Source organism: Colius striatus, chromosome 22, assembly GCF_028858725.1.
Source record: "Colius striatus isolate bColStr4 chromosome 22, bColStr4.1.hap1, whole genome shotgun sequence".
Lineage (NCBI taxonomy): Eukaryota > Metazoa > Chordata > Aves > Coliiformes > Coliidae > Colius > Colius striatus.
The window spans coordinates 7,635,096-7,653,398 of NC_084780.1; the positions used below are offsets into that span (position 1 = coordinate 7,635,096).

An 18,303-nucleotide genomic window follows, 5' to 3' on the forward strand; every position below is an offset into this window, starting at 1 on the left:
GCTCGGGTCACCCTCTGCCCCCCTGTCCTTTGACTCCCCCCCGGTCTCTTGCTGGACTGGCGCTGGGCTGCTTGCTTAACCCACAGACTTTGGGGATCACCCTCCTCGCTGGGACCCCTCCACCACCCCTCAAACGTCACGGGGGACTGAGGGACCCCCCCCCCCCCCTGCTCTCGGGGGTCCCGGGGTCCCCCTTTCCCATCCACGTTAGGGTCGAACCCGGGCGTAAGGGCTCCAGCTGTATAAGCCATGTGGGGGGTGGGGGGCGCCCGGGGTGGCAGAGGTTTATTTTGTATATGAATGATTTTTAATGAATGCAATATTAATCCTTGCAGATGAGCAATAAATCATTAAAGTCTAATTAAACTCTTAGGAAAAAAACCCAAGTGCTTTTGCTTGTGGGCACTTTGTGTTGAAGAGTGTGTGGTTTAAACCCCATCCCGTCCTCCTGCCGGGCTCTGGCTCCTCTCGGAGCTCTCTCAGGCTCCCTCATAGAGTCACAGAAGGTTGGAAGGGCCCTGCAGAGCTGCTCCAGCCCCTGCTACAGCAGGTTCCCCTGGCTCAGGGGCACAGGAACGTGTCGGGGGGGGCTGGAAACCTCCTGAGCAGGAGCCTCCACACCCTCCCTGGGCAGCCTGGGCCAGGGCTCCCTCAGCTCAGCACCAAAGGAGCTTCTCCTGGTGTTTAAGGGGCACTTTCTGTGTCCCAGCTGATGTCCATCAGCCCTTGTCCTGGTACTGGGCACCACAAGTGTGTCCCCATCCTCCTGCCACCCACCCTGTAGGTGCTGCTCAGTGCTGCTGAGGTGCCCCTGAGCTCAGGCTTCTCTTCCCCAGGCTGAACAGCCCCAGGTCTCAGCCTTTCCTCCTCACACACACGTTCCATCCCCTCAGCACCTTGCTGTCCCTGCACTGGCCTCTCTGCAGCACTTCCCTGTCTCTCCGGAGCTGGGCAGCCCAGCGCTGGGCTACGCGCCTCCGGCCCCAACCTCCCTCACGGTGCTGCCCACACTCCATGCCCCAGCACGTCCTCGTCCCCGAGGCCCCACGGCCGCTCACGCTCAGCTGCCTCAGCGCTGCTCTGTGGCCGCCGCCCCTCAGCTGCGCTCTGAGGCAGCCGCGCCGCTCCCAAGATGGCGGCGCGGGGGCGGCGCTGCCGGGCGGGCCGGTGCCGCTCGGGCCGCGGCCGCCGGGGGCGGGCGGCGCGGGGCGGGGACGCGGCGGGCCCGGCGGGACGAGCCGCATCGCCCCGCACCGCCCCCGGCGCGGCCCCGGCGCCGCAGCTCCCCGCAGCTCCCCGCAGCTCCCCGCGCTGCCGCTCCCAAGATGGCGGCGGCGCTGCCCCGGCTGTCGCTGCCGCTCCCGCGAGAGGGGGGGGTGAGTCCTCGCGAGAGCTCGGCGCGGCCGACATGGAGCCGGGCGGCGGCGGCGGCCCGGGGCCGCTCCCGGGGAACAACAAGCCCCGCGCCGGGCCGGGGCCGCCCGGCAAAGCCCGGGACCTGGGCCGCCCGCCGCGCAAGGACTCCGAGGTCAGCGCCGCTGCGGCCGGGCCCGGCTCCGCGGGGTGGGGGGCGGCCGTGCCGGGCCGAGCCGTGCCTTGCCCGGCCGTGCCGGGCCACGTCGCGCTCCCCGCCGCCGGTCCGGGCTCTGCCCGTCCGCTCCCCGCGGGCTCCGCCGGCCGCCTCGGCCCTGACCCGCGCCGTGCTCCCCGGACCCGCCCCGGCGCCCTGGGGCCCTGCCGAGCCCCTCGCTGCCGCCTCAGCCCCGGGGCCGGGACGCGGCTCCGGGCTCAGCTTTCCCGTTTGTCCTCCAGGCCCGGCTCGGTTTGGCCTGCCGGGCGTGCCGTGGCTCTGCCCTGGGCCTCACCCCTGCTCCGGCGCGTCCCGGCCCGGGTTTGCCGCTGTGGCCGGGGCCGGGCCCCGTGCGCCGGGTCGGGCCCGCTGCCGTGCTCAGGCCGGGGCTGGCTCTGACAACACCCATCCACGGAGACGCCGAGAACCGGGGTGGGACCCCAGAGCCGCGGGGTTGGGGTCGCTGGGGCTGGGTGCGGCGGATCCAGCCCGGCCTGGCCCCCAGGTCCCGCTTGGTTCCCTGCAACCATCCACTGCCACGGCTGCCCTCGCCTCCCCGAAACGATGGGAGGGGAGGTTGTGAGCTCTGCTCGAGCCTTGGGGCAGCTCCCAGCCCCACACAGCCAGCACCCTTCAAGCAGCGGGGGGTTTCAGCCCCTCACTTGGCAGAGGGTGCCCTGCCATGCAGGAAGGGTTTGCTGCAGGTCCTTGTTGCTGGCTGGCCTAAAGGGATCAGGTGTTTTGTGCTCTGAGGCTTCTGGATGAGTTCTCCAGCCTCACCAACGCTGTTTGCAGCTGCCTCGTTCTCTCTGTTCCCATCTGCCGGCATCACCAGTGAGCTCAGACAGCTCCCTGAACTCAGAACTCACTCCCCACCCTGAGATTAAACACACCCCAGCTCCTGCTTGATTCTTTTTGGCCTCCTGGGGCTCCTGCAGTGTCAGAGGTGCTGCAGTGGCTGGTGCTGCCCAGCAGCACGGCGTGGCGTGGCTCAGTGCGTGGCTCAGTGCGTGGCTCTGCCGGGATGGAGATGCAGGAGGTGGGTGGGAGTTGCCATGGGAACGTTTATGCTGCTGCAGGGACATTTTTGGTCTCTTAAAGGGCAGATCCAGCCCTGGATGAGGTGAATTGTGAGTGCTTTGGGGCTTCCTGATAGCATCCTGTCGTGTCACTGAGTCGTGTCTGTGCTTTCAGGGCTACTCGGAGTCTCCAGACCTGGAGTTTGAATATGCAGATACTGACAAGTGGGCAGCAGAGCTCTCTGGTGAGGAACCTGGCTTGATGGATTCATTAATCAGCCCTGATTTTCTGTCCTGGTATCAGCTGAAGCAGCTCTGTCGACTCCTGTATTGCTCCATTGCTGTCTCCAAACACCTCATTCGTGTTTTTAGCCTTTCCCTCATGCTGTTGCAAGTGCAGTGAGTGTGGCTGAGCTGCAGCTGTCTGCAGTGGTTCAGAGCACGTTGGTGGAGCTTCCCCTCTGTGCTTTCTTGGCAGAGCTGTACAGCTACACGGAAGGGCCCGAGTTCCTGCTCAACCGCAAGTGCTTCGAGGAGGACTTCAGGATCCACGGTAAGAGCCTTTCTTCAGGCTGTGTGGGGAGGGACAGGGATGTGGGAGGAGAAGTGGGGATTGACACGTGGATGCTGCTGGACAGACTGCCCAGGCAGGTGCTGGAGCCTCCTCCTCTGGAGGTGTTCAGATCCTGCCTGGTCACGTTCCTGTGGGACCTGGTCAGTGCTGCTGAGGCTGCAGCTCCAGGCTGGGTTCAGTGTTGGGCCCCTCACTCACTGCCAGAGGGACACTGAGGGGCTGGAGCTCACTGCCTCCAGCCCCTGCTGATGCCCATGCCCAAGGTGGTTCTGGAACATGCTGGCAGCAGCAAGAGCCTCCAGCTCCTCTCCCATCAGCTGCCAGCCACGGTTCAGCTGGGTGTGATTCATCCATCTGAGGGAAGGCAGGAGCCTGCCCCTGGCTCTCACACATCCCCAGAGCACCCTGTTCCCAGCACAGCCCTGCTTGCCATCATGCTGAATCCTTTGGAGCTTTTCCAGTGACATTTGTGTCCTGCTTTGGCTTTTCAGTGAGAGACAAGAAATGGACAGAGCTGGACAAGAACCAGCAGCACACCCACGCCATGAGGCTGCTGGATGGGCTGGAGGTCACTGCCCGGGAGAGGAGGCTCAGGGTGGCTCGAGCCATCCTTTATGTTGCCCAAGGTAACCCCAGGCCTCTGGGTAATGGCTTGGTGGCTGTTCATTCATTTAAATCCTGTCCCTGTCTCACCTGGGATGTCTGGAGAGAAGCTCATTCTTGTGGGAGCCAGACACAGTTTATGGGAGCCTGCTGCAGGAGCTGACTGCCTTCCCCATGCTCTGCTGGCTCTGCCAGGCCTGGGCTGTGCTGCAGGACAGTCCCAGCCTCTGAATCCCACTTTTTGCCTTAAACATTCAGGCTGTGGTTTACACTCCAAGGGCTCCCATGCATGGGAGGGCCTGGGGCAGCCCCTGGAGCTGGGATCCAAGGAGCCTGTTGTTGCAGGGACGTTTGGGGAGTGTGGCTCTGAGGCTGAGGTGCAGGCTTGGATGAGGTACAACATCTTCCTCCTGCTGGAGGTGGGGACCTTCAACGCCTTGGTGGAGCTGCTGAACATGGAGATTGAGTGAGTAGTGGGGGAAAGCAGCTTCAGAACGGTGCTGGAGCTCCTTGGTGGGGCTCTTTGTGGTTGGTGGCAGTGCCACTCCTGGGCTGTCTGTCCCTGAGCTGACTCCTGCAGCCCCTGGAGTGCCTCTGGCTGTGTGATGGAGGGTTACACCTGCCTTACACAAGTTCACTGTGGCTGCAGATAGAGACAGATCCCTTCCTCCTCATTTGGCTGCACCCTGAGCAGGGGACTCACTGCAGCACCGTCCCAGGCTTTGGCTGTGGCCTGGGGGTTGCTTGTGGCAGGGTCTGCAGTGTGTCTGGAGGAGCCTCTGAGGCTGTTTTCCCTCTGCAGTAACAGCGCAGCGTGCAGCAGCGCCGTGAGGAAACCGGCCATCTCCCTGGCTGACAGCACAGACCTCAGGTAGGGGCAGGGCTTGGGAGGGGGGGCTGAGGGGGAGCACACGGCCTTTGGGGCTTGTTTTGGTGGGCTGAGACGGGCTGGCAGCTACCAGAGGAGGACTCAGGGCTGTCTCAGCTCTGCCCCAGCTCCATGAGCACTGTTGGGTGTGCTTGGGTCAGCTCAGGCACTGTCCCTCGTGCTCAGCCTGCACAGTGAGCTGTGGCTGGGCAGGGACACGAGGGCAGGGGAATACAGCACAGCAATACTCTTTCCCTGCTTCGACCTTTTCCCCCAAAACCTGAGCAGTGATCCCCTGGTGCAGAGTGGCTGCAAGGAGCCTGGCTGTGGTGTGGGCTGATGATCCAACCTGCTCCAGCACCCTGGGTGCTGCTGGTGCCTCCAAAACTCATCCCAGCCTCTGGTGATTCAGCCAACCTTCTGCTTTTTGCAGGGTGCTGCTGAACATCATGTACCTGATCGTGGAGACCGTTCGTCAGGAGGCAGAGGGTGATAAACCTGAGTGGAAGAGCATGAGACAGACCTTCAGGGCAGAGCTGGGTGAGGACCAGCCTCTGGGGAGCTGATGGGATGGAGTTTTCCAGGGCTGGAGAGCAAGTGTGAGATGAGGTTTGGCTCCAGGCCTCAGGTGGTGGGGACTGGCAGCACTGGGCTGGTCTCTGCTAGGCTGAACCTTGCTGGTGGGACGAAGGGGGATGAGCAGTGGGGGACACACAGCCTTGCTGCTGCCTGGGGCTGTCTCTCTGGGGGGATAAATTGAATAGGGGGGCTGTCATTTCAACACAGAGGGAAGAAATGAGATGGAGGTTACAGGGCCTTGGAAAGGAAGGAAGGAGCTGGCTGGAGTGAGATCTTGGAGCTGGGGGATGTGAGACTGCAGAGAGTGAGGGGCTGGTGGTGCTGCTGTGTGTGCTGAGGGCAGGGATGAGCAATGCTGTGTGCTTCCAGGAGCCCCCCTCTACAACAACGAGCCCTTCTCTGTCATGCTCTTTGGGATGGTGACCAAATTCTGCAGTGGCCATGCCCCTCACTTCCCCATGAAGAAGGTGCTGCTCTTGCTCTGGAAGACTGTGCTGGTGAGGAGAGGCCGTGGGTGTGCTGCTGTGGGTGGGGCAGAGGAAGGAAGTTCAGCCCTCAGGGCTGCCTGCAATTGCTCCTTCCCCCTTTGCTGGCGTTCAGCCAAGTAGTTTGTGCCCTACTAAACCCACCCCTGGCTTCATCTCAGAGGAGCACTGGGTGTTGGTATCTGGAGCTGAAGCCCCTCCTGTCCCTCCTGCCTTTGGGACAGGCAGTTTCACCCCCTGGGGGAGGATTTGAGGCTCTTGGGGAGTGGATTTGGGAAGCACAGCTGGGGGAGGTGCAGTGTGTGGAGGAGTCCCCCCTGTTCTCAGGCTGCTCTCCCCTTGCAGTGCACCCTGGGGGGCTTTGAGGAGCTGCAGAGCATGAAGGCAGAGAAAAGAGAGGTGCTGGGGCTGCCCCCCCTGCCCGAGGACAGCATCAAGGTGATCCGCAGCATGAGAGCTGCCTCCCCCCCGGCCTCCGCCTCCGACCTCATCGAGCAGCAGCAGAAGCGAGGCCGGAGGGAGCACAAGGTGAGGCTGCACACGGGCTGGGGCTGGCTCCTGGGCTCTGGACACCCACCCACAGCCACTGAGTCAGGAGGGAGCACAAGGTGAGGCTGCACACGGGCTGGGGCTGGCTCCTGGGCTCTGAACAGCCACCCACAGCCACTGAGTCAGGAGGGAGCACAAGGTGAGGCTGCACACGGGCTGGGGCTGGCTCCTGGGCTCTGGACACCCACCCCACAGCCACATGTCTTTTTGGGATGGAAAAGCCCTTGAGGCTGCTGCAGCCCCAGCCCTGCCCTCACCCTGCCCAGCCCAGCACTGACCCCTCAGCACCTCAGCTCCACAGCTTTGGGATCCCTGCAGGGCTGGGCACTGCCCCAGCTCCCTGGGCAGCCTGGCACAGGGGTGACACCCCTCTCAGGGAAACAGTTCTGCCTCAGCTCCAGCCTCAACCTCCCCTGGGGCAGCTCCAGCCCCTTTCCCCTCCTCCTGGAGCATACCAGCCCCAGGCTCCTGAGCTGCCTGTGTGTGCCCAGGCCCTGATGAAGCAGGACAACCTCGATGCCTTCAATGAGCGCGACCCTTACAAAGCCGATGACTCCCGGGAGGAAGAAGAGGAAAACGATGACGACAACAGCCTGGAGGGAGAGACCTTCCCCCTGGAAAGGGATGAAGTGATGCCTCCCCCCACCCAGCACCCCCCCAGCGACCGAATCACCTGCCCCAAGGGGCTGCCCTGGGCGCCCAAGGTCCGGTGAGTGCGTGGGGCTGGGCTGCAGGGGGGGACGCAGAGAGCACTGCAGCAGGGCTGTGGGGAAGGTGCTGGGGCTGATGGTCGGTTTGGTGGCTGCTCTTTCAGTGGAATGGGCTTCACACCATCCCTGTCTGACTTCTCCTGATGGCCTGTGCCTGGGGCTGTTGGTGTGACCCTTCCCTTTGTCCCTTTGCTGCAGGGAAAAGGACATTGAGATGTTCCTGGAGTCCAGTCGCAGCAAGTTCATCGGGTACACTCTGGGCAGGTGGGTGCCCAGAGCCAGCCCAGACTGCTGCTGCTCTCCCTTGGCCCCAGGGGAGTCCTGAGTCCATGGGGTTTGCTCCTGCCTGCACCCAGCCTGGCTCTTTCCTTTCTCTCTAGTGACACCAACACTGTGGTGGGTTTGCCCAGGCCCATCCACGAGAGCATCCGCACCCTGAAGCAGGTGAGAACGTTGTGGGATCCCTGAGGACACTGTGGGATCCCTCTGAGGACACTGTGGGATCCCTGAGGACACTGTGGGATCCCTCTGAGGACACTGGGATCCCTCTGCCCCTGCTGCTGTGTGGCTGCCCTGTCCCATTCCTCACCCATCCTGGCACTGTCCCAGAGGAGAGGCCAGCAGCCACCACCACGCTGGTCACCACTGGGACAGGAGTAACAGAGATCCCTGGAGGGCCTTAAAAAGATGCTGGGCTGGGGCTGGTGCAGGGTGGGGGGTCTGTGGTGTGAGCCCCCTGCCCTGTCTCTGCAGCACAAGTACACGTCCATTGCAGAGGTGCAGGTGCACATGGAGGAGGAGTTCCTGCGCTCCCCGCTCTCAGGGGTGAGTGTGGCCTTCACCTTGTGGCAGCTGGGGGCACTCAGTGCCACCCCCAGGCCTTTTGGCAAGGCTGGGAGGGGTTTGCTGCACTGGGGAGGGAGGAATGATCTCCCTGGGGCAGAGGGTGAGGTGTGCAGGGAGGCTCTGGGCAGGGGCTGGGGGTATCCTCAGGGAGCCTGGGGCTGAGGCAGGCCCACAGCTCTGGTGGCAGCTCCTGGGACTGGGCTTTCTGGTCTCTCCTGGTGCCAGGGGGAAGAGGAAGTGGAGCAAGTCCCTGCAGAGATCCTGTACCAGGGCCTGCTGCCCAGCCTGCCACAGTACATGGTGAGCTGGGGAGCACTGGGGGTCCCCTGGGCTCCTTCCACTGCTCCATCTCTTCCTACTGACACCCCCCAGTTTTAATTCCCACATACACATGCCTGTTACTTCCTCTTGTGGTGGGAAGTGCCTGTGGCCACTTCCCCCTCTCCCATCCCCCTTTCCCTCTCTCCCTTCTCCCCAGATTGCTCTGCTGAAGATCCTCCTGGCTGCAGCCCCCACTTCCAAAGCCAAGACAGACTCCATCAACATCCTGGCAGATGTTCTGCCAGAGGAGATGCCGTGAGTGGGGGGCAAACAGAGGTGCTGGGGAGGGGAGGGAGCCAGGCAGGGTGGCATGGTCTGGATTGGGACTGTGCTGAGGCCTCCTGGATCCTTTATCTTGGGCTGGATGAGCTCTGGAAGGTCCTTCCAGCCCCTTCCCTCTGGGGTGCTGTGATCTGAGTGTCTGCTCCTGACTGCAGGAGCTGCTGAGAGCCCAGGGGAGGGCAGGCCTGGCAGAGTGGCACACAGTGCCCCGTGCCAAGGCCTCCCTGTGTGTCCCCCAGGACCACGGTGCTGCAGAGCATGAAGCTGGGGGTGGATGTCAATCGGCACAAGGAGATCATTGTCAAAGCCATTTCTGCTGTGCTGCTCCTGCTGCTCAAGCACTTCAAGCTGAATCACATCTACCAGGTGAGCTGGGCCAGGGGCTGCCTTTGGGGGTGGGCAGGACCCAGGCTGGTCCCCATTCACCCCCCTTTCTCCCCAGTTTGAGTACATGGCTCAGCATCTGGTGTTTGCCAACTGCATCCCCCTCATCCTCAAGTTCTTCAACCAGAACATCATGTCCTACATCACTGCCAAGAACAGGTAGAGGAGGGGGTTGTGGGGAAGAAAGGGGCCCTGCTCTGTCCCTCCACAGTCCCTCCCTGGCCAGGTTTTGGGTGCAGGTAGAGCCAGGGGGGCTGCATGGAGGGGGTCTTGAGGAGCAGCATGACACCCTCTCTCTTTCCTGCAGCATTTCTGTCCTGGACTATCCCTACTGTGTGGTGCATGAGCTGCCTGAGCTGACAGCAGAGAGCCTGGTGAGTTGTTCCCCTCTCTGCCAGGCCCTGGCACCCTGGGGGGCTTCCCAATGAGCAGGCTGGGGGATCGTGGTGTGGGGAAGCAGCAGGGCTCCGGGGGGTGCATGGGGCTGCCAGGAGGCTCCTCAGAGCAGGACAGCCTCTCCTGCCTGCTCCCCCTCTGCTGCCTCAGCCCTGCTCTCTGCTTCCCCACAGGAAGCTGGAGACAACAACCAGTTTTGCTGGAGGAACCTCTTCTCCTGCATCAACCTGCTGCGCATCCTGAACAAGCTGACCAAGTGGAAACACTCCCGCACCATGGTGAGGCCCTGGGGGCTCAGCCCCTGCCTGGGCTCCCTCTGGGCTCCCTCTGGGGGGTGCCCTGCCCTGGCTGGGCCGTGGCAGCTGGGCTGGGTGCAGCAGGGGGGGTCCCCAGGGGCTCATCCCGGCCCCCCCCGCAGATGCTGGTGGTGTTCAAGTCGGCGCCCATCCTGAAGCGGGCCCTGAAGGTGAAGCAGGCCATGATGCAGCTCTATGTGCTCAAGCTGCTCAAGGTACAGACCAAGTACCTGGGCAGGCAGTGGAGGAAAAGCAACATGAAGACCATGTCAGCCATCTACCAGAAAGTGCGGCACCGCCTCAACGACGACTGGGCTTACGGCAACGGTACGGCCTGCAGCCCTGCCTGCTCCTGCCTGCTCCTGCCCCCCTGCCTGCCCCCCTGCCTGCTCCTGCCTGCCCCTGCCCCCCTGCCTGCCCCCCTGCCTGCTCCTGCCCCCCTGCCTGCCCCCCTGCCAGCTCCTGCCCCCCTGCCTGCTCCTGCCCCCCTGCCTGCTCCTGCCCCCCTGCCTGCTCCTGCCAGCTCCTGCAGCCCTGCCTGCTCCTGCCCCCCTGCCTGCCCCCCTGCCTGCCCCCCTGCCTGCTCCTGCCCCCCTGCCTGCCCCCCTGCCAGCTCCTGCCAGCTCCTGCCCCCCTGCCTGCTCCTGCCCCCCTGCCTGCTCCTGCCTGCTCCTGCCTGCTCCTGCCTGCTCCTGCCCCCCTGCCTGCCCCCCTGCCAGCTCCTGCAGCCCTGCCAGCCCCCCTGCCTGCTCCTGCCAGGGAGCCCTGGCCCAGGCTGCCCAGGGAGGGTATGGAGGCTCCTTCTTGGGAGGTTTCCAACCCCCCTGGACACGTTCCTGTGCCCCTGAGCCAGGGGAAGCTGCTTTAGCAGGGGCTGGAGCAGCTCTGCAGGGCCCTTCCAGCCCCCACCAACCTGCAGCCACCTTTCCTGAGGGCTTTTGAGCCTCCTCTTCCCCTCTGACCTCCCCCTTTTTCCCTCTCCGCAGACCTGGATGCCCGGCCCTGGGATTTCCAGGCAGAGGAATGTGCTCTCCGGGCCAGCATCGAGCGTTTCAACTCGCGGCGCTACGACCGAGCCCCCAGCAACCCCGAGTTCGTGCCCGTGGACAACTGCCTGCAGAGCGTGCTGGGGCAGCGGGTGGAGCTGCCCGAGGACTTCCAGCTCAACTACGACCTGTGGCTGGAACGGGAGGTTTTCTCCCGCCCCATCTCCTGGGAGGAGCTGCTGCAGTGACGGGCTGGGCCGGGGGGTGCCCGGACCCTCCCCTCGGGGTTTGGGAGCCGGGAGGTCCCCGCTGCCACCCTCCCCCAGCCCTCTGCCTCCTCCCCCTGCGCTGAGGGTGAGGCTTTGCTGGGGGCTGCGCTGCCCTGCCTGGGGGTTTCTTGGACCCCAAAGTGTGTCCCTGGGTCGGTGCTTTGGGAGGCAGCGGCAGCGTCACCCCCCTCCTGCCCCCCATGGGACGGGGGAACGGGGTGAGGGGCTCCTGGGGAGCAAAGAACGGGCTGTAAGCTCTGGCCAGCCCCTGCCCGGGGTGGGGGTGAGGGGCTGGAGGCTGCAGCCTCCCCTCGCCCCGCTGGAGGGCGCCCTGAGCTGTACAGTTACATATATGGGCTCAGCACATCTCTGCCTTGAGCTGTCTGGTCTGGCTGTGTCCCATCCCCTGCCCCTGTCTCCTCTCCAGCAGTGGGGGACTCAGGGATGGGGCTCAGTGGGTGCTCGTTTCCTTGTCCCCACTCACACTCCTCAGGTCCTGTGGGGCTGAATGACCTGGTGGCCATGGGCAGAGGGGCCCTTTGCTCCCCATCACCTGTGGGGTGTGTTGGGATCAAGCCCATGGTGCTGCAGGAGGGACCCCAGCCCTGGGGACACTCAGCCCCTGCACTGGAGACCTCCAAAGGCAGGAGCTGGCAAACTCAGCCCATAGTAGACATCAGAGAAGCCCCAACCCTCTGAGCCAGGGCTGTGGGGCCCCATCCTGCCCCCTCCCTAAAGGATGGGTGCTGTGACATGCACCCACAGCCCAGCTCATCCTTCCAAGGCCCCAGGGCAGTAGCCCCCCTGGGCAGCTCAGTAGCCCCCCTGGGCAGCTCAGTAGCCACTGGCAGAGGAGGTGGGAGCTGAGCTGAGCTCCATCCCCCTCCCTCAGCTCAGGAAGGGCCCCAGGCTGGGCCTTCACCCCCCTCCCTGTCTTGTGTTGCTGGAGCCACCAAGAACTCATTAAAAAGGGGGTTTATTGGTTATAAATGAAGAATCAACCCCCCCTGGGCTGAGGGGAGGGGGCTCCAGAGCAGGGTGGGGGGACACCCACTGGGCCCCCTGCCCTGGGCACCCACAGCCAGGCTGTGCTGGGGCAGGGTTGGGGCTCCTCTGGGCTGGAATCCTGGGGCTTTGGCCCACATGGGGCTGGAGGGGCAGGTTGGTGCCCCAGCAAGGGGCACCTGGGATGGGGGGGTCCCAAAAGGGGGGTCCTACCCCCTGGGGTTACAGCCCCTTCCCCCCCTTACTGCTCAGAGAGTGACCCTCAGGGCCTTGGGTTTGGCTTGTCTGGGGGGTGTCTTGAGCCTTATCCCCCCCTGGAGGGGAGCAGAAAGAGCTGCTGGGGATTTGGGGTGAGGAGGGGGCTTGGAGGGCTCCTCAAGCACAGCTCAGGCTGTTGCTGTGCCCCCAGTAACCCCCCAAGCACCAGTCCCAGCTGCTCCCAGTATGGATCCGAAGAGCCCAGTTCCTGCCGTTGCTGGTTGCACTGGTGGGGGGGGGGGGAGCTCAGCAACCACCTTCCAGCCCAGGGAAGGGACTGGCACCCCCAGCCCCCCCCGTGTGTGTGTCCTGGGGGGTTGGCATCACGTAGCCCAGCCCAGCAAGGTGCTGGGCACCTCTTTGCCCTTCACCCTCAGCGGCACCAGCGTGGGAGCCTTGCAGTGCGGCTCAGGCTCAAAGAGGGGGGTGCCCAGGGCTGGGGGAGGGGGGAGGCTGTGCAGGGAGTAGAGGCTGCTGCTGCCAGGGTGGGGGCTGGGGGCAGGGGGGATGCCCACGAAGCCTGGCACGGTGCTGTGGGGGTGTGGGGACAGGCAGGGGGGCGGGAGGCTGGCGGGGGGCAGGAGCCCAGCGGGGCTGGGGCTGGGCCACAGGTTGTGCAGCTGCAAGAGAAGACCAACAAAGGAGCCAAAGTCAGGACAGGGGAAACCAGCCAAGGGGGGAACCACCTCACCCACCTCGGGCCCTGCTCATCCCCCTCGGGTGCCAGCTCACCCCTCGGATCCTTCTCGCCCTCCCCTGCATCACACTCACCTTGCTCTGGATCCCCCTCAGCCCTCCTGGGATCCTTCTCAGCCCCTCTTGGATCCTCCTCACCCCTCCTGGGATCCCCCTCACCTCCCCTTATATCCCCCTCACCTCTCCTTAGCTCCCCCTCACTCACTTTGGATCCCACTCACCCCCCTTTGCCTCCCACTCACCTTCCTTTGGATCCCTTCACCTCTCCTGGGATCCTTCTCAGCCCCTCTTGGATCCTCCTCCTCCCTCCTGGGATCCCCCTCAGCTCCCCCTCACCCCCTCAGCTCCCCCTCACCCCCTCAGCTCCCCCTCACCCCCTTGGCTCCCTCTCACCCCCTTGGGTCCTTCCCCCAGCCCCTGAGGGCCGGGCAGGGGCGGCCTTTGCCGTGTTTCAGTTGCTGGGGGGGTTGAACCCCGTTTGAGTCCCTGCCCTGGTGCTGGGGGAGGTTTTGGCAGCAGCATGAAGCTGAGCTGGAGCCTGTTCATGCCCTTCTCAGTTTTGCAGAGGAGGGCAGGAAACACCAGTGGGTGTGTGAGAGAGAGAAGGAGGTTTCTCTGGGGGGATGTGAGTGTGGGGGGACACCCCAAAACCTGCCCCAGAGGAGATTGGGGGGGGGTAAAGCAACAGAAACGTGATGCTGCAGCTTTTCCCCCTGGGGCCAGGAGCTCTGCCCTGGATGGAACCACAGGGGCAGTGAGGGGCAAGGAGAGGTGCTGGGGGTGCTGCTGGGGGTGCTGGGCAGGGCTGGGGCAGGGCTGGGGCAGGGCTGGGGCTGGGGCAGGGCTGGGGCAGGGCTGGGGCAGGGGCAGGGGCAGGGCTGGGGCTGGGGCAGGGCTGGGGCAGCCCCATCTCTCACCTCCTGCATCTTCCCGTAACGTTCCCGTTTCCGCCACTTGGCCCGTCGGTTCTGGAACCAGACCTGGGGATGGAGGAGGGGGCTGACAGGGACCCTCTGCCCACCCAGGGCAACGTGGGCACCCTCTGCCCAGCCCCACACTCGTGTCCCAGCAGGAGAAGAGCCCTGATGTGCCACCCCAGCACCCTGGTGACTGCGGGGCGCGGAGGCAGCCGCCGGTGTGGAGCCTCCTCCCAGCTCCTCAGCCTTTTGCTCTACCGAGAGCAGGAACATCTCTGAGCCTTGGGCAGAGCAGCTCTGCCCCAGCACAGCCCCTGGCTGCCCCAGCACAGCCCCTGGCTGCCCCTCGTGCTTCTGGGCTTTGCTGGTCACAGCTGCTGGTGCAGAGTGAGGCTCTTTGGGTCTGCTCACAGCTGCGTGTGCTGCTGGGCAGTGGCAGCTCCCAGGCTGGAGGATGGTGGAACCAGGACACCCACCACAGGGGCATCACTCACAGGTCATTTCAGACCATCAGCAGCATCACTGGGGTTGGCAAAGCCCCTGAAGCTGCTGCAGCCCCAGCCCTGCCCTCACTCTGCACTGACCCCCAGCACCTCAGCCCCACGCCTTTGGGATCCCCCCAGGGCTGGGCACTCCCCTGGGCAGCCTGGCACAGGGGCTTTCAGGTGGTTTGAGCTCAGTGCACAGCCCCTGCCTGTGCCCCTGGGAGCGGGGCTCTGGGTACCTGCACTCGGGCCTCGCTCAGGGCTGTGCGCAGCGCCAGCTGCTCCCGGGCGCACACGTCGGGGTAATGCGTCTTCTGGAAGACTTTCTCCAGCTCCTCCAGCTGGAACGTGCTGAAGGTCGTCCTGTTCCTCCTCTTCTTGCCTTTGCTCTTGCCCAGGGGCTGGGGGAGCTCGGGGAGCCCGTGTTCCTGGAGGCTGCCCAGGGGTGCTGCCAGGGGGCAGCCCAACAGCCGCCCCGGCGCCTCTGCGGGGCCCCGGCAGCCCCTGGGCAGCGCCTGGTACCCGCCTTTGCCCCCCTTCTGGCTGCCTGGCACGGGGAGAGGCACAAGGTGGGGTGGTATTAATGGTACTGAGGAAGCCAAGAGCCACCCGTGCCCACAGCCCCAGCCCTGCCCTCCCTGCGTGGTGCCGGGCAGCCCGGCGTGGGGGCACTGCCAGGAGGAGGGACGGGCACAGGCACACAGAGGCTCAAATGCAGCAGTGGGGAGGGCAAAGCCCCCCCTCTGGCAACACTCCCTGAGGGGTGGGGGGAAGCCAGAGCCCAGCAGCAGCTGCTCAGGGGCCCACAGTCGGGTTCCTGCTCAGGGACCCTCTCAGATGCTGTCCCAGGGATGGGTGATGCAGGGGAGGTGGGCACAGGGCTGGATCATGGGGCTGAACTCATCTCTCCTCATCCCTCTCCTCCCTCTCCCAGCTCAGCCCTGCCCAGAGCAGAGGTGTCAGACCCACCACTGCCCCCAGCACTGGGTTATACCCAGACCCCCCCACACTTGAGCTCAGTTCAGGGGGAGCCTCTGTCTGTCCCCAGGCACCATCCCCTTGGAGCTGTAACTCAGGAAAACACTTGGAAAGGAGAGAAAAATACAACCCCCCAGGTCCCCCCTCCCCCTGCCACCACCCCCACACTTTGCCTGAGCAGAGCTGCCTCTCCCACCCTCCTGCAGGGCTGGGGAGGCACAGCAAGGCACTGGGGGGGATTTTCCCCTCTGCTGCGTCTCTGGGGTGTCTGATGGAAGGTGCTCGAGGAGATAAGTCACTGCCACACAGTTTGGAGGTTACTTTTGTCCCCCCAACAGGGTTCTTTGTCCCCATGGCGGGGGGAACAGACAGAGCTCAGCACCACCAGCTGATGCTGGGTGCTACCAGGAGCTTCAGGAAGGGAGAACCAGGGGGAAGGCAGGAGATGGGATGGGGGGGGACAACTGGAGGATCTCAGCAGCTGAGGGGGACACAGAGGCCTCACCCAGGGGGAAAACAACTTGAAAATGTTGGGCTTTGCTCTGGTTTCCCCACCCCAAGCCCCAGCTCCAGACACTTGGGCTCGCTGCAGGTGGAGGCCACTGGTCTGGAGGGGCAGGATCAGGCCCACGGCTGAGCCTTGGGCCCAGCACAGCACCCGGGGCTGGTGAAGGGGTGAAATCACCTTCCCACCCCACCTCAGAGGAACAGGGGTCTCCATCCCTGCAGACCCCCCCAGAGCTCTGCAGCCCCCCACAACCAACCCCCCCAGGGGCCTTTTCCCGGGCTCTGGGCTTGGAGTTTCGGTTCTTTCCCAATTAAGGCGATTTGGGGGCCAGAGCCCGGCACCAGCTGCTTCCAGTTAACGGCACAGTCCCACCCGAGGGGAGGGGTTCTGGGGGGGCAGCTGCTCCCCATCCCTCCCTGAGCCAACACCCCCCGTGCCCAGCAGTGGGGAACGGCGAAGGGACGAAGCCAAAGAGCCGTTTCCTCCCAGTTCCACCCCGCCAGGGGCTGAGCCGCGGCAACGCTGCGGGGTCCCAGCAGAGAGGGGAGCGAGGGCCAGAAGAGACACCCCAGAGGGGTGACAGATCAGGGGAGAACGACCCAAAGAGACAGAAACGTGGCTGCACAAAGCGGGGCGAGAGAAGGCTTTGGGGGCTTTCCCCTCCTCCAAAGCAAAGGCAGCGCGGTCCCGAGCTGCAAATAAATAAAGGGCCCAAAGAAGGAGAAGGCAGGAAGGGAGAGGAGGTAAATAAACACAGCCGTGAGGGGCACAAAGAGGATGGGAAAGAGGGGAGATACAAGGTGGTGGGTTGTTTGTCCCCCTCTTCCCTCCTTTTTCCTTCCAAAACACACCCCCCCCCACCCCGCCCGGCAAGGTTTGGTGGCGCTGGGGAAGGCGGCAGCTGGGGAGCAGCTGCATCACTCTGGTGACTGGGAGGGGAAAGAGCTCAAAGGGATCGATAGCAGAGCGATGGGGGCACGGAAAGGGCTCCGGGGGCTGCGGGAGACACCCTGGTCCCGGCGAGAGGCAGCGCCGGCAGCGTCCGCCCCCCGCCCCCCGCCGCACCGGCTGCGGGTAAGTGCGGTGCAAGGGACCGGCCGGTGCCCCCGGGGCTTCGCGACCTGCTTTACCCACCGGGCTGGGGACGGGGCAGCTTTGCTGGGCCCCACCTGGTTCCCATTACAGCCGCTTTCTCATGTTAAAGCGAACGGGAGGAATGAAAGCCCCGTGGGATGGGGCAGCCCCGGAGGGACGGGACGAGCCCAGCTCAGCCCCGGCCGCGGCTCCCCGACGGGCTCGGCCGGGACGGAAAGTGCGAGGGAGCGGCGGCGGCTCGGGCGGTGGGAGCCGAGGGGAGAGCCGGTGGGAGCCGAGGGGAGAGCTGGGGAAGCGTCTCGCCCTGCCCGATGCCGCAGAGGGATGCGGAGCCCCGGCCAGGAGCCCCCGGAGCCGAGCAGGGTGGAAACGGGAGCTCCGGAGCCCCTCGTCCCGGGGAGCGCCGGGCTCTGGGAGCCCCGTCCCGGGGGCTGCCGGCTCTTCCCGGGCCCGTCTGTGCGGCCGGAGCGTCGGTCGCTGCCCTGGCCCTGCCCCGGGCTGCCGGACGCGCTTTCCAGCCTCCCCCGAGGGACGACACCGTTCTCCGTCCCCGCTGACGAGGCTCCGTCCCCGTCGGGACCCGCCGCTCAGTCGCGACAGCGGGGCCGGGTCTCTCCCGTCGCCTCTTCTCTCGCTTTTCCCGGCTCAGCCCCGTTTGCAGAGAGCGGGAACGGTCCCGCAGACCTCGGCTTGTGTCGCGACACGGTCCCGATCGCCCCGACACACGGGGGGGCATCGCCGGGCTCCGGCCGGTCCCGTCGGGGGATGCTCCGGCCATCTCCGCTGCCACGGGGCCGGAGCCGCGATAGCGAAGCCGGGACAGGGGTGAGGGCCGGGTGTCGCCAGGGACCCCGAGGGCAGCGGCAGAATCTGGCCCCCGGACGAGAGGAAAGAGAAGCCGAAGGGGCCGATTGACGGCCCCGGCTGCCCCCCACCATCCACCCGCCGCTCGCCCCGGTACCTGCAGCCCCGGGCGGGTTCAGGGGCTTCCCACGGGCGGCCACGGCGAGAGGGGCCGGGCCGGAGACCCCCGGGCACCGGGGCTTGTCCGGCGGGCAGCGGCCCGGGCGGGGGCTGAGCGGCGGCGGCGGCCGGGGCGCGGCCGGGGGATGGACGGTGAAGGCGGGGGGAGCCCGGGGCTGCCCCGGGAAGGGTCCGGCCCGCTGGGGAGGGGGAAAGGCCGGGCAGCCCGGTGCCTCCATGGCGCAGGTTGGAGGGAACGGGGGAGGCCGGCGGGGAGCGGATTTTGTGCGGGGGAAGCGGGAGGAGGAGGATGATGGTGATGGGGAGGGATCGCCAAGCACCCCCCCCATCCACACCCCAACCCCCCCAGTCACGTGCATCCTCCCAGACACTCCGTTAACCCTCTAATCCCAATTCCACACCCCCCCCCCCAAGCCCCGAGGTGCTTTTCCCGAGTGGCCCTGACCAGGGCAGCCCCGGGTCTTCCCTCCCAGCGCTCCCAGTGCTCCCAGTGCCTCCCAGCTACAGGAAACGCCCAGGGCCCTTCCTCGAGCTGCAGCTTCACCCCCAGCTGCAGGGAGCAGCAAAAAGTCTCGGGCAGAGGGAGAAACTTCCACGTTTCTGTTTGTTTTTCCCTTTCCCAGGCTGGACTGAACACGTC

General features: G+C 65.2%; 2 protein-coding genes across 3 annotated transcripts; one reads left to right on the forward strand and one right to left on the reverse strand.

Moving 5' to 3' along the window:
• Nucleotides 1–1,270: 1,270 nt before the first annotated feature.
• On the forward strand, nt 1,271–11,103 carry STRIP1 (striatin interacting protein 1). 2 transcript variants are annotated; one of them, XM_062013714.1, is made up of 21 exons: nt 1,271–1,376; nt 2,765–2,834; nt 3,068–3,142; nt 3,655–3,789; nt 4,112–4,232; nt 4,569–4,637; nt 5,068–5,174; nt 5,583–5,710; nt 6,044–6,226; nt 6,739–6,956; nt 7,156–7,221; nt 7,338–7,401; nt 7,711–7,782; nt 8,029–8,103; nt 8,282–8,379; nt 8,646–8,772; nt 8,849–8,949; nt 9,098–9,164; nt 9,360–9,464; nt 9,605–9,809; nt 10,469–11,103. In XM_062013714.1, exons 1-21 carry the CDS (start codon nt 1,326–1,328, stop codon nt 10,714–10,716), a joined length of 2,385 nt encoding a protein of 794 aa, XP_061869698.1. In that variant the 5' UTR covers nt 1,271–1,325; the 3' UTR covers nt 10,717–11,103. The 2 variants fall into 2 exon arrangements, with proteins under 2 accessions (XP_061869698.1, XP_061869697.1); XM_062013713.1 differs by lacking the exon at nt 1,271–1,376 and adding an exon at nt 1,409–1,528.
• A 1,220-nt stretch (nt 11,104–12,323) lies between these two features.
• ALX3 (ALX homeobox 3) lies at nt 12,324–17,881 on the reverse strand. The gene is made up of 4 exons (XM_062013836.1): nt 17,641–17,881; nt 14,338–14,645; nt 13,614–13,676; nt 12,324–12,620 (listed from the first exon to the last, which is right to left on the reverse strand). The coding sequence occupies exons 1-4, from the start codon at nt 17,879–17,881 to the stop codon at nt 12,324–12,326; spliced, it is 909 nt and encodes a 302-aa protein (XP_061869820.1).
• Between the last annotated feature and the right edge of the window lie 422 nt (nt 17,882–18,303).